Source organism: Saccostrea cucullata, unplaced genomic scaffold, assembly GCF_032062105.1.
Source record: "Saccostrea cucullata isolate Sc308-1 unplaced genomic scaffold, CSIRO_AGI_Scuc_v1 ctg2004, whole genome shotgun sequence".
Lineage (NCBI taxonomy): Eukaryota > Metazoa > Mollusca > Bivalvia > Ostreida > Ostreidae > Saccostrea > Saccostrea cuccullata.
The window spans coordinates 29,696-45,253 of NW_026938441.1; the positions used below are offsets into that span (position 1 = coordinate 29,696).

The window sequence follows — 15,558 nt, forward strand, 5'->3', positions numbered from 1 at the left end:
CATATTTAATTTGAACATTTGAAAAAAAAAACATTCATAATTTATATCCCTCTTTTAAAATGTTGATTTTCATAATTGTACATTCTAACCAAAAACATAATAGAAAATTGATTCTAAAAAAATACGAATAGGGGAATCCTAACTAATAGAAATAAAAACATAGGTAATCAGAGATTACAGAGCTCACCTCAACGAATGTTGTCTTTAAGTAAGGCAAAGTCAAACAATTTAAACAACAAAAAGTGTACATTCCAAAAATGAAAATATTTAAGAAATTTTGATCTGATACTCTGAAATAGACCTATATAAAAATTTTAATTAGTTCTTCTTCAGGAAAATATAATAAAATCCAGCATCTGAAGCAATTTGAGCGTTTTCATCCCTTGATGCATCATTTGTGCAAGTTTAATTTATAGAGTGTTATATAAGCCTTAAAGTTTTTTGGTAATAGACCTGCACCCATAACTTTTACCTTGTCTATTATCTGAAAAATGTATGTTGAATTCAGCATCCGAGGCATGTCCATTATTGTTCATCCTTAGAGGTATCGTCCATGCAAGTTTGCTCATTATAGGGCTCATAGTTAATTGGAAATGGAACCTGCATCAAGAACTAACATTTTTATTCATCCACAAAATGTAGGTCAGATTCAGCATTCGAAGGAAGCCTCGTAGTATGCATTCTTAGATGTATCATCTATGCAAGTTTGGTCATTAAAGAACTCAAAGTTACTTGGAAATGAATCATGCACCATAAACTTTAATCTGTTCACTCAACTGGAAAATGTAGGTCAGATTCATCATCCAAAGCAAGCCTGGTAGTATGCATCCTTAGATGTACCATCCATGTAAGTTTGGTCAACATAGGGCTTATAGTTACTTGGAAATGAAACCTGCACCAAAAACTACATTGTACTCACTTTCATGTTGGACCTGCTTGACCAGCCCTGGTGTGGCTGTTACTTTATTTTGTAAATCACCATGCATCCTATATTTTGAGTGCCTAAATCCACTATGCAAGTCTTTTTATGTTATTTTTATGCCCCCGTAAACGAAGTTTCGTGGGTATATAGTTTTTGTCGTGTCTGTCTGTCTGTTTGTCTGTTTGTCCGCAAAAACTTTAACCTTGCCCATAACTTTTGATTGAGTGGAGCTATGACTTTCATATTTCCTATGTGTATTCCTTGTGACATGACCTTTTTTGGGGTACCACCAAATTTGACCTTTTGACCTTGACCTTGGAGTTTGACCTACTTTTACATGAAAATTTTAAAATTTTACTTTGGGCATATCTTTTGAACAGTAAACACCAGGACATTTATACTTCACATATGTAATGTTTGTTTAAAGACCTTTCAGTGGATACCAACAACCTTGTCCCTTTGACCTTGACCTTCTAGATTTCTGTACTTGTGAAACAACTTTAACCTTGGCCATAACTTTTGAGCTGTAAGGATTAGGGCTTTCATACTTCATATATGTAATCCTTGTGAAAAGACCCTTTATTGGATATGAAGATCCTTGACCCTTTGACCTTGACCTTTGATATTGACCTACTTTAAAAAAAGCAAACTTAACAATAACTTTGAAAGACTTAGGGCTATAGCTGTCATACTTTAAATATTTGATCCTTATGACATGACCTTTCATTTGATAACAATAACTTTGACCCTTTGACCTTGACCTTGGAGTTTGACCTACTTCTTAAGAAAAATTTTATAATTTTACTTTGCCATATCTTTTGAACAGTAAACACCAGGACATTTATACTTCACATATGTAATGCTTGTTTAAAGACCTTTCACTAGATATCAACAACCTTGACCCTTTGACCTTGACCTTGTAGATTTCCGTAGTTGTGAAAAAACTTTAACCTTGGCTATAACATTTGAGCGGTAAGGGATAGGGCTTTCATACTTCATATATGTAATCCTTGTGAAAAGACCCTTTATTGGATACCAAGAACTTTAACCCTTTGACCTTGACCTTTGAGATTGACCTACTTTAAAAAAAGCAAACTTAACAATAACTTTGAAAGACTTAGGGCTATAGCTGTCATACTTTAAATATTTGATCCTTATGACAAGACCTTTCATTTGATAACAATAACTTTGACCCTTTGACCTTGACCTTGGAGTTTGACCTACTTTTTAAGAAAAATTTTTATAATTTTACTTTGCCATATCTTTTGAACAGTAAACACTAGGACATTTATACTTCACATATGTAATGCTTGTTTAAAGACCTTTCACTAGATATCAACAACCTTGACCCTTTGACCTTGACCTTGTAGATTTCCGTAGTTGTGAAAAAACTTTAACCTTGGCTATAACATTTGAGCGGTAAGGGAAAGGGCTTTCATACTTCATATATGTAATCCTTGTGAAAAGACCCTTTATTGGATACCAAGAACTTTAACCCTTTGACCTTGACCTTTGAGATTGACCTACTTTAAAAAAAGCAAACTTAACAATAACTTTGAAAGACTTAGGGCTATAGCTGTCATACTTTAAATATTTGATCCTTATGACAAAACCTTTCATTTGATAACAATAACTTTGACCCTTTGACCTTGACCTTGGAGTTTGACCTACTTTTTAAGAAAAAATTTATAATTTTACTTTGCCATATCTTTTGAACAGTAAACACCAGGACATTTATACTTCACATATGTAATGTTTGTTTGAAGACCTTTCACTAGATATCAACAACCTTGACCCTTTGACCTTGACCTTGTAGATTTCCGTACTTGTGAAAAAACTTTAACCTTGGCCATAACTTTTGAACGGTAAGGGATAGGGCTTTCATACTTCATATATGTAATCCTTGTGAAAAGACCCTTTATTAGATACCAAGAACTTTAACCCTTTGACCTTGACCTTTGAGATTGACCTACTTTAAAAAAAAGCAAACTTAACAATAACTTTGAAAGACTTAGGGCTATAGCTGTCATACTTTAAATATTTGATCCTTATGACAAGACCTTTCATTTGATAACAATAACTTTGACCCTTTGACCTTGACCTTGGAGTTTGACCTACTTTTTAAGAAAAATTTTATAATTTTACTTTGCCATATCTTTTGAACAGTAAACACTAGGACATTTATACTTCACATATGTAATGCTTGTTTAAAGACCTTTCACTAGATATCAACAACCTTGACCCTTTGACCTTGACCTTGTAGATTTCCGTAGTTGTGAAAAAACTTTAACCTTGGCTATAACATTTGAGCGGTAAGGGAAAGGGCTTTCATACTTCATATATGTAATCCTTGTGAAAAGACCCTTTATTGGATACCAAGAACTTTAACCCTTTGACCTTGACCTTTGAGATTGACCTACTTTAAAAAAAGCAAACTTAACAATAACTTTGAAAGACTTAGGGCTATAGCTGTCATACTTTAAATATTTGATCCTTATGACAAAACCTTTCATTTGATAACAATAACTTTGACCCTTTGACCTTGACCTTGGAGTTTGACCTACTTTTTAAGAAAAAATTTATAATTTTACTTTGCCATATCTTTTGAACAGTAAACACCAGGACATTTATACTTCACATATGTAATGTTTGTTTGAAGACCTTTCACTAGATATCAACAACCTTGACCCTTTGACCTTGACCTTGTAGATTTCCGTAGTTGTGAAAAAACTTTAACCTTGGCCATAACATTTGAGCGGTAAGGGATAGGGCTTTCATACTTCATATATGTAATCCTTGTGAAAAGACCCTTTATTGGATACCAAGAACTTTAACCCTTTGACCTTGACCTTTGAGATTGACCTACTTTAAAAAAAGCAAACTTAACAATAACTTTGAAAGACTTAGGGCTATAGCTGTCATACTTTAAATATTTGATCCTTATGACAAGACCTTTCATTTGATAACAATAACTTTGACCCTTTGACCTTGACCTTGGAGTTTGACCTACTTTTTAAGAAAAATTTTATAATTTTACTTTGCCATATCTTTTGAACAGTAAACACCAGGACATTATACTTCACATATGTAATGTTTGTTTAAAGACCTTTCACTAGATATCAACAACCTTGACCCTTTGACCTTGACCTTGTAGATTTCCGTACATGTGAAAAAACTTTAACCTTGGCCATAACATTTGAGCGGTAAGGGATAGGGCTTTCGTACTTCATATATGTAATCCTTGTGATAAGACCCTTTATTGGATATCAACAGGGCTCCCACTGGACCGAAAATATTTTCGCCACTTTTCGCGACACAAGCTTTAAGGAAAGGCATACTTACATCTGATTTCTCGACAATGCAATGCACTTTTTGTTATTCAATTTTTTTATTATGTTTATCTGACACAGATATTGTTTTAAAATTGTAATGTTTAAAGCTTATGGTAGTATCCATTTAAAAAAAAGAAAAAAAAATAATAATGTTGGAATTACACAATTAATTTGATATTGTATTGATATCGGCCAACTCTTGACAGAAAATGTCCTCTTGTTTATATTTTTTTCGCCTAGGAAGGAAGGGGGGGGGCTACAGACCTAGTAAAAATATGACATTGTTTAAAAATAGAAATTTTCATCATTTCATTAATTAATTGTGAAAAGAAGTAAATTAAAAAGTAATGAAAATTAGGTTTGAAACTTAACAACTTGGAGACTCCAGGATTTAATATGCAAGCTCATGTTATTGTAAATAACTCAGTGTAATTTACTAACTAAAGATAATTCTGTTTCCAAACCAATTTCTTTTTCACTCTTTGTCAGTTAATGGTATATTAATGTACACTTTTTTAAATTTACATTAGGCAAAATTTGAAGCCATTCTTTACAATTTTCGTCATGTTTCCCTACTTTCGGTTTAAAAAAAAACGATCTACATAGATCCAGATTTTGTTGATAAAAATCTTTTATTTACAAACTTCATCTCCGAATAACACTTTCTCCCCCCTTGTTTAATCCAAATTATATTATTTCAAGCAATTTTGTAACCCTTTATTGCTCCAGGCTAGTTACCTAGTCAGCATTGTTCGTTCAAGCGAGACGTGATTTCCTGTATGTAGGTTTCAGTTTTCACACCTCTGCTGCATTAAGTAAACAAAGGGACTTATCTGTGTACATTGAATAAACAAAGGAGCTAACCAGGACTACACAAATTTTGTACATGGTACATCTAAAAAATTAATTTTCGCCACTTATGAATTTCTTTTCGCCACTTTTGAAAAAAATTCGCAATTGGCGACAATGGCGAATCACAGCTCGAGCACTGGATACCAAGAACTTTAACCCTTTGACCTTGACCTTTGAGATTGACCTACTTTATAAAAGCAAACCTTGACCATAACTTTTAAAGAGTTAGGGCTAGAGCTTTCATACTTTACATATTTGATCCTTATGACAAGACCTTTCATTTGATAACAAGAATCTTAATAACATATTGCCATTGTAACCTTTTATTTTACCTTTTTGATCCAATACATGTTTTGGGTTTCTAACGGCAAAACATAAAAGAGAGGTATCTCCAAAGCATAACAGACGGGCGGACACCCCGATCACTATATACCCTCCCACTTTTCAAGCGAGGGTAAAAAAATCTAAAATCAAAGAAAATTGAAAAAGGCATATATCATATAAACCCAAAATAGGGAGTAAATAATATGTTCATATTTATAGCGCCGTCATTTGTTGGAATGGAAAGGGGGAGTTCTGTTGATAGCTTTTTCATTGCCAAAAAAAAAAATTCCAACTTCATAAACAATACGTTCAATTTTTTAAGTACTCACATCATTTCATCTGAATGAATAAAGTTTCGTAGACTAGCGTGTTTGGTACAATCGTATGTTAAAAAATTATATATTTCTGAAAATATTTAAACTATTTGAAACTATCAACGATATATGAATTAAAAGATAGTTCAAAATGGTTTACTGGAATATATTAAGTAAATAGTTTTCGGTTAAGAGAATTTACAGATTTCATTTAACGTAACGTAACGTCACTACGTCAAAAGTTGTAATTATTGAAGAAAATGCACCATTTTCCCAAACCTCTGGCGGAAAAACGGTAAGAGATAATTCCAAATAATAAAATGATTTTGAAAGGACACATCGTGAGTATGCTTGTAAAAAACTTCAGTCAGATTTAGAGACAGGGCCGCCTCGTTATGCATACCGTACCCAGTTCTTTGACCCTTTGACCTTGGAGTTTGACCTACTTTTTAAGAAATTGAACGAACGTTGACTATAACTTCTGAACGGTTAGGGCTAGGACTTTCATGCTCTACATAAGTATTTTATGTGGCAAGACCTTTCATTTGATACTAATTACATTGACCTTGACCTTGGAGATTTTTGCACTTATTAAAAACTTTAACATTAGCTTACTTTCAAATTTCACAATTGTTTACCAGTGAGAATACCCTACTTTTGGTACCAATTAATTAAATTTGCATTTAAGAAAAGCTTAATTTTGCTATGTTGCCATACGGGGGCATCAGTGTTTTACAAACACATCTTGTTTAGCTATATTTTCACAGTAATTGAACATATCTTTTAAAGTTTTCATGTTGATAAAGTTTTCATAAAAGTCAAAACATTCTCTAAGTATGGTACGCCATTTTGGTCACTTAATTTGTAATATATTTTTGTGTTTAAATACTATCTCTGTTCAACCACTTTTTGTACATTATTTGTAAGCTTTTGTAAGCTTTTGTTTGTTTGTTTTTCTTGTAGTGTTTTACCATACGCATACATACATTTGCTCACACTCACTCAGGCATACCTGTGCTGTATTTACATGACCCACACATTAGAGGAGAATAAATTTGTTTTCGTGTGACTTTGACTTCATGTGTATACAATGTTACCTACTGCGAGTATATTTGGTTAGCTATCTGCCTGCACCAGGCAGAATAGATACTTAAAGTTTATTTGACGTTACTAATTTTCCTTTTATCATATGATTATTTAGTTAACTTTTAAAACACATTACTTTGAGAATACAGGGACACTTTTGTGAGCTTTTTCAATTAGTCAACGCCTAATTTTCAGAATCTGAGGATTGGAGTACCTCATTAAAAGTTGCAGGCTTTACATCTTTTTGGTCTTTCTTCTCTTTACCCACGATACCCCCTTTCTGCCTTGGATGTGCTGACTATCCCCTGTGTTTATCTCATTTTTTTTAAGGAATTTCCAAGTCGACTCTGCACACATGTAGGTGCATTCGCTGATATTTGATGCAATGCATCGGCTAATGAATATTGCACCGGTGTCAGTGGTTGTCCATAATGCTCTGAAAAAGTTTTTAAAAAGATTTAATGAAGGCCACTTAAGTCTCTTAATTGTTTTGCAACTGTCTCTCAGGGGGTAATTCTATATGTCTAGTTTGTGCAGGAGACCTAATTTGATACTTCGCTTGAAATCATTTTTGAGATTGCACAGTCAGTAGAAATGAAAATGTGAATGTGCAAAAGTCTAATTCGACACAAGGACTGGATGCAGATGTGCATTGTCATGAAATACTCGGCGTTTTTTTTTTTCATTAGGCATTAGAGCAGTTGCTTCATACTGTTGTGCACTTGCACCATGATCTTTGTTGTCAAGATGGATGCATTTGGCCCAGAGATGGAATAAATTCTGTTTTTCTTCTTTGTGTTACACCAGCTGTCTTTTCATTTTCTTTCCAGGGTTTTGCATTGCTTTGCATTTGTCAATACCATTGTCTCTTCTCCAGGCTGGAATTCATACTGTCCGCTGTCGCCAGGTATTGTAGCAACGCCAAAATCGTGCATGGGTCTATTTGTAGGTACAGTAGCAATAGGTGTCAACTGCTTTTCTATCTCAAGGCACAATTACTCGAGGCTCGAGTTCTTTTCAAGGAAAGATCTCCTCATTGAGAATTTCTTCTATCATGCTCATAATTTACAAAGCAATAATACAATTTTTAAGCATATTTTGTCAAATCTTTTAGATGTTATATACATAATTTTCTAATACATGTAAATGAAAGAGCTTCCAAGCCCTAAAGCCCTCTTTTATCCTTAAATTTTTACTTCAATACCTTGAACTTTAATAAAATGTTATTTTTAAACAAACAATACACAAAATACATGTAGATTATTTTTTTTTTTACAAGTTTTATTCGTTCTTGACTTTGAAATAGTAAGAATTGCTTTTTTCTAATGTACAACTGAAAATACTTCATAACATTATGTTTTGTTTTACATAAAGAAGATACAAGTCAAGTATATAGTAATTATAATACAAAAGGATATACTTGTAACTCTAGAATATGATAAAATAAATAAAAATCCCGAGTTCAAAAACCGAAGAAACTAAATATCGCTTTAAATATCGTTCCAACAATAGTCCCTAGGATCTGAGAAAACAATCCTTCATCTTGTTTATTTGCTCGAGTTCTGGACCTTTCCTCACTCATCAGACGTCGGACTTCCTCTTCTGTGTACACTTTTTCTTTGTTTCTTGAGTTTTAAATTTTTTTTTCATCTTCTCTTATCATATTTTCCACTCGTTGAAATACATCATTGCTATAGAATGACCTACCGTTGTCCTTTCCCATTTTCTCGATCATTAACAGTATATGTCTTACTTCTTTCACCCGTTCTTCCTGCTGCCCTCTGTATCCAATGGCAGTATATCTTCCTTGTATTTCATCAAGTAGAATTTTAATGCTTGAACTGTTATCCATTGTGCTGACAAAGTCCTCAATAGTCATATCGTCATTTTCTAATCTATCTTTCCCAGTAAATACTACAATCATGAATTTTTTCGCTTCTTCTCCAAAAACTTTCATGAATAAATCAACGGTCTTTTGCTCTTCCTCAGTAAATCTTCCAACTTGAACAACTAATATTATAGCATGAATACCAGGAGATGTAAGAAAGTAGCATTGCGATATTTCTCTGATAACTTCCATTGCTATTCGATTTGTATCAAATAGCCCTGGGGTATCAACGACGACCAGTATTTTACCGAATCTCCCAGATTCGTTGAATTCTGTTTTGGTTGTGACTGATGTTGCAGAGACTTTAGACTTCAAAGCATTAAATCCAAATATGGTGTTACCAGTGGTACTTTTGCCAACGCCAGTCTTACCGATTAGTAACATCCGCACCTCGCCATCTATTTTTGTAACAGGAATTAAAGAAATTTAACTAAGGTCTTAATCTTAGTATATTTTTATTTCAGAAAAAAGAAATAACTTTATAGAATTCTGTCTATAGGTTTGACTTCGAACCATTAAAAAACTAAATAAATTAATCATAATTTGTATGTACTCAAAATCTGCAAAGATGAAAAACTTCGTTTATTCATAGTTAAGGAATTCAGAATACTAGTACTTTATACTACATGTAGTATTATGTCAAAAATTTTGACTTTATATCAATGAATACTAACAAATTATATTATGTATGAATTTAAAAGTTTAGATTTTGATTATTTTACAATTCACAATACAAAGTTTATTCTTCAATAATGGAAACCAGTACAAACTCTCACATTTCCTACTACCCTTTTTTGCGTGGGTTTTCTGTTCCCTTCCTGTTCGTGCTAACAGTGTAACAGTTCGTGTAAATTTTTTTCTAGCATTCAGTTCAACGAACGTGTACCACTCGTAAAGCCTATGTTTAGGGTTAATAGCACGTTTCAGTGTCTATACTGGAATGCAGAAGTAATAGTACGAACATGTAGTAATGTATAATCTTGTGACCAAACAATAAAAATTCGTCTTTGACTCAGTTTGGGATTTTGTTAACAAAATTCTTAAGTTAAAAATTGCAATTACAGCCCCAACATTTTTTCCTTACATTCCTATGATTACTATTGGAAATGTTCATTGAAAGGCTGCCCCCCCCCCCCCCCCCCCAACTTATAACTTAAGAGATACAGCAGCAAATGTAGTATTACATGTATATGCCAAAAAATTGGTACTGAAAGAAGTTGGCATTCTAACCCCATCCCCACGAAATAGGATTTTCTAGTCTGAGCAATATTCCTTTTTTTTTTTGCTTGTCAAATTTTTCAGGTAAATGAAAAAAATTTCTGCCTGCCATCACCCATCCCCCTTTAAAAACGATGCTACGTCACTGAATTTTAATGTACAACTCATGTCCTTGAAGAAATAAGAAATTCCATTAATATCCCAATCAGAAAACACAGTTTAATTACAAGTAGTAAGAATTTAAATTTTACGCACCTTGCGTACAGTCGACAATTAACTGATCATTAAATTCTTTACATTGTACTTTTATTCTTATCTACAACATTTTCAAAATACAACACAATACAATACTAGTATACAAACATAGGTAATCGAAGATTACGAAGCTCACCTCGACGAATGCTATCAGTGTAAGTAAGTGCAAATCTCACATCATTTTTACTTAAAATTAAGTATTTATCCCAACAAAAATATTTTTGCAAGTTGTGTTTAACCCCTTACATGGCATATACACATTTCTACACATGTAGCATGAAAAACATGTATTATAGTGTAAACAATTATTCATAACTTTGTTATTACTGCAGATATCTAGGACTTCAAATTCATTGGGATTGATCTGTTCCCAAAACTTGTCTCTTGTATGGAAAATATAGGTCAGATCAAGCATCCGAAGCAAGTCTGATAGTGTCCATTCCTAGATGCATCATCCTTGCAAGTTTCGTCAAAGTAGGGCTTATAGTTACTTGGGAATGAAAATAAAGGTCAGATCAAGCATCCAAAGCAAGTCTAGTAATGTCCATTATTAGATGCATCATCCATGTAAGCTTAGTTTGGGTAGGTTCTATAGTTACTTGGGAATGAAAATGCAGGTCAGATCCAGCATCCGAGGCAAGTCTGGTAGTGTCTATCCCTAGATGCATCATCCATGTAAGTTTGGATCAGGTAGGGCTTAAAGTTACTTGGGAATGAAAATGTAGGTCAGATCCAGCATCCAAAGCAACTCTTGTAGTGTCCATCCATAGATGCATCATCCATGCAAGTTTGGTCCAAATAGGGCTTAGAGTTCCTCCTGTGGAATGGACCTGCTCCAACAACTTTAACCTGGTCACTCATCTGGAAAATCTAGGTCAGATCCAGCATCCGAAGCAAGTCTTGTAGTGTCCTTCCCTAGATGCATCATCCATGCAAGTTTGGTCCGGGTAGGGCTTAGAGTTCCTTGGGAATAGACCTGCTCCAAAAACTTTAACCTGGTCACTCATCTGGAAAATTTAGGTCAGATCCAGCATCCGAAGCAAGTCTGGTAGTGTACATCCCTTGACGCATCATCCATGCGAGTTTGGTCCGGGTAGGGCTTATAGTTCCTTGGGAATGGACCTGCTCCAAAAACTTAAACCTGCTCCAAAAACTTTAACCTGGTCACTCATCTAGAAAATGTAGGTCAGATCCAGCATCCGAATCAAGTCTGGTAGTGTGCATCCCTAGATGCATCATCCATGCAAGTTAAGTTCAGGTATGACTTATAGTTACTTGGGAATGGACTTGTTCCTAAAACTTTAACCTGGGACGCCGACACCGACGCTGGGGGGATAGCATAAGCTCATCTTGACTTCGTCGAGGTGAGCTAAAAAGCAATGAATATGTTACACTAAATATTTGAAGGAAAACTGAACAACTTATCTCAAAAACATCAAGTTTGTGTAATTTTTTCGACATTTGTAAAATCCCTTTTTCCATAGCAGGTATGAAAATCGTTTTCGCCAATCTGTTCAATCATTTTCAAAATACTTTTTACTTCCTTATCACGGTCCGTCATATTTCCATTGAAACCGATAGCAATAAATCTTCTATCTACATCATTGATGAACTTTTTGATATTAGAGTTGTCATCCATAGTATTAATGTATTCCTCTATGGTCATATTTTCATCATCCAATTTATCTTTACCAGTAAATACCACGATCATACACCGCTCAACTTGTTGACCAAAGTAGTCCAAAAGAAGATGAACACTTTTTTGTTCTTCATCAGTGTATCTCCCAACTTTTACAACTAATAATAAAACATGAATGGCTGGAGAACTATAGTCTATCATATCTGTGATCTTTTCGATTTCAGCAAATGTGTCTGTATCGAAGAGTCCCGGTGTATCAATAATAACCAAACATTTATTAAATCTCTCTGAGACACCATATTGGGTCTCTGCTGTTTTCGAAGTTGAAGCTGTTGATGTAAAAAACGTATTGGTGCCAAGAATTGTGTTTCCGGTAGTACTCTTTCCTACACCAGTTTTTCCAACAAGTAAAATTGGAATTTCTTTGGCACTTTCTAAATTAAAAAAAGATTCTTCTTTTTGATATATATCTCCATTATTGTCCAATTAAAAGAAAGGCTTTTGGAAGTTAATGTTAATATCTTCGATCAGATGTTATCTTCGATCAGAAAAGTTAAATAACAGTATCATTAACTTCTGTATTTGTAATGTATGAAGCAAGATGATTTGCATAGAATGATTGAAATAACGTGAAAAGGAATTTTATATTGTTCGCCTTAATATAGGATTGAACCGCTTTTTACTCGATGGAAAAAGGGATATTTCTAGAAAGAGGCCTCGTCTTTCGCTAAACATTTTTAACCTGATAGTTCAAGGTCCTACGGTAGGGATATAGTAAGAAGTCAGATCAGAGGCATTTAACTGCTTCGTTGCGGTGTAAAGTATTAATTTTCATATCATGATTTTACTTCACGAGGGGTCTACATTTGATGTCAAACACAATAATGGATTTTAAGAAAGAATAGGAATTGTTGCGTGCAATCCCCTCATATTATGAGGAACAAGGGGCCAATTGTCCACATCATTCACCTGAGAACTTTATCTAGAAAGAAGTGAAAATCAGTTTACTTTTAATGAGTGATCCCCCTTAACTTAGCAGGGCAAGGGGATGATGCATGCTTTGAAGGAACAAATCTTAATAACAACTAACTGAAGATACTTCCGTATACATATTTAACAGGTTATAGCTTTAAATGATTTTACTGTTTTCATTTGAGTTGTGAAAGGTTATTTTGTATAATGGACCCGCCCAACCCCATTGGGGTCGTAAAATAGACAAACTTGAATCTACACTAACAGATGATGCTTCCATATGAATATTACTTGTATCAGACTAATATATATATAAAAATATATTACAATAATGGTTGTGCAGCTCTTGTGGAGATTTTAAAAGATTTTTCCTATGTATTCCTATGTAAAATTTTGATATCCCATTGTGTCCCGCCTTACTTCCGGGGGTCATGATTTAAACAAATTTGAATATACATTACCCGAAAATGCTTCCATATAAATACATGTACAACTTATCATTGCTTTATTTTTCTTGTGGAGAAAATTTTGAAAGGTTTTTCCTACATATCCTTTATGTAAACAATTGAGTACCCATTGTGGCCTCTCCTTTCCCCACTACAGTCATTATCTAAACAAACCTGGCCTGAATATACAGATGATGCTTCCAATTTTAATGATCATGGTTGTGTTGTACTTGAGATTTTTAAAGATTTTTCCTTCATTTTCTAAGTATGACTTTGATGCCATTGTTATGTCCCCGCCCAACCCCGGGGTCATGCCTTGAACAATTAACTTGAATCTACACTACCTGAAAAAGATTGAATATTAGCATGATCAACCCTGGCTTTACTGGTCATGCTCTAACATTTTTCAAGATAATTTCTATATATTTCTGTGTACAACTTTCATTCCCTGTATCTGCACAGCCCTATGCCCGGAGTTTAAATTTTGAAAAAAAAAATTGAATGTACACTATATACAGCGTAAGAAGCTTTCACATATTTCATTCTTTTTTCTGGCCAAGTAGTTCTTGAGAGGGTTTTTAAAAAATGCAATAAAATGACAATATTTCCATTTTTGATTGTTTTCTCTGTGATAACTCTTAAGAGTTAGGTGAGTTAATTTCTTGATCATTCACCCGGAATGTTTATTACGCCAGGTAAAAGGCCAAGAGCCTAATATGCTTGTCAATCTCGTGCTGCTGTCTTTGTGTTGACGTCAGTGTAAGGGGACTATTGAAATTTGAAGAAGGTATGGTTTCCATACAAATTTTGCCCTGTGATTTTCTAAAAAATGAAACTGGTGTAAAAGTTGAAAACTCTTGCTTTTTAAATAATTGACATTCAATGCAGAAAAATCATACAAATCATTTTTCTCACATGTGTTTTTAATTGCTAATTATGACGTCATAAACATGGGTATTTTCCCGTATTTTCTTAAAAAGTTGCAGAAGACACCAATTTTCAATGGAATTTTCTGTCAGATAACATTGTCCACAGGCATCGCCCACAAAGATCTTGAGATATGTGATTTGTTATAATCAAAATATCAAAAAATTAACGTGGGCGACGGCTGTGGACACCGTTTTCTAAAGGAAAATCACCCTTGAAATGTGCCATTTTGAGGCTTTTTCTGTTGAAAATAGAGAAATGCTTCACATTCATGACGTCATATTTGCAGAATGGTAAACCTTCATTCCATATTCTTTCTTGATTTATCAGAGTCATTTATTTAACTAATATTTAAACCAGTTTCAAAACTTTTTGATGTCATTACATTTTTAGGGCGCAATAAAGCTAAAACCATAACTTCTTCTTTATTAACATGCGAGGGCTCATGTCGTTTGTACTCTCTAAGGTGAATGTATGAGCCGATGGTAGAGAGTGGCCTCGTGTATTTTAAATCTATTTATATATTTTTTTAAATTTGTATTTACAATTTTGATTCACATTTCAATGTAAATAAAATGAATCACTGTCTAGTTTGTTGGGTTTGCCTGGGACATCAACGATGGTTGGAAACGTTGGATAATTTATGCACAACAGGCTTCGACGTTATCAGAAAGAGCTGATATGATTAATAATTATGATACAAAAGGATATAATTGCATATATTTCAGCGTGTCTGTAAATATATGTCGTTATCAACGTTTTTGTTGTCATAATATTGTTTGAAGCTAATACTGATGGTGATTTATGTATATTGTTAAATCAAAATAATGGTTTATTTAGTTGATTTTTTTTGTGTATCGGTCAATTGCGTAATCCGGAAATTTTGACCGGAATTTTTGAAACATTCCGTGTTTCACTTTGAACTTACAATATCTACACTTCCTTTTTCTATCAATGCCGATAACCAGCAGACGGTTTAGAAATTCTGAGCTATTTTTTTTAAAATAATGGTTAAGTTAAGGACAAAGTGTAACTTTTGAATTAGTGCGTTTAAGTACGTTTGGGGACCTGGAACGCTTTCGATGGCCTTATATTATTTGAATTTTTGGAGATTCTCTTGTGACAAAAAGTATCATGTTCTTATGCATTTGTCGGTACTGACATTATTCGTTTGTGTATCCATAGCTTTCTTGAAATAACAACCTTAACTTTTTAATAAAATTTATAAGCATGCTGCTTATAAGGTCAAGACGGAGAGAGAGAGAGAGAGAATAAAAGACAGGTCGACGAAGAAGGCCAAGTCCCAGGTTTGATTCAGAGGAATCTGCGACGGAAATAGGAAATTGGCGCCTTCGGGCGACGGAATGGGGACCGAATTTTTCA

At 33.8% G+C, this 15,558-nt stretch overlaps 2 protein-coding genes across 2 annotated transcripts; both read right to left on the bottom strand.

The window, feature by feature from the left end:
• Nucleotides 1-8,380: 8,380 nt before the first annotated feature.
• LOC134250251 (GTPase IMAP family member 9-like) lies at nucleotides 8,381-9,119 on the bottom strand. Its single transcript, XM_062732605.1, has one exon. It carries the CDS (start codon nucleotides 9,100-9,102, stop codon nucleotides 8,464-8,466), a length of 639 nt encoding a protein of 212 aa, XP_062588589.1. The 5' UTR covers nucleotides 9,103-9,119; the 3' UTR covers nucleotides 8,381-8,463.
• Nucleotides 9,120-11,626: 2,507 nt separating this feature from the next.
• On the bottom strand, nucleotides 11,627-13,531 carry LOC134250249 (GTPase IMAP family member 4-like). Its single transcript, XM_062732604.1, has 2 exons — nucleotides 13,423-13,531; nucleotides 11,627-12,264 (listed from the first exon to the last, which is right to left on the bottom strand). The coding sequence occupies exons 1-2, from the start codon at nucleotides 13,529-13,531 to the stop codon at nucleotides 11,627-11,629; spliced, it is 747 nt and encodes a 248-aa protein (XP_062588588.1).
• Between the last annotated feature and the right edge of the window lie 2,027 nt (nucleotides 13,532-15,558).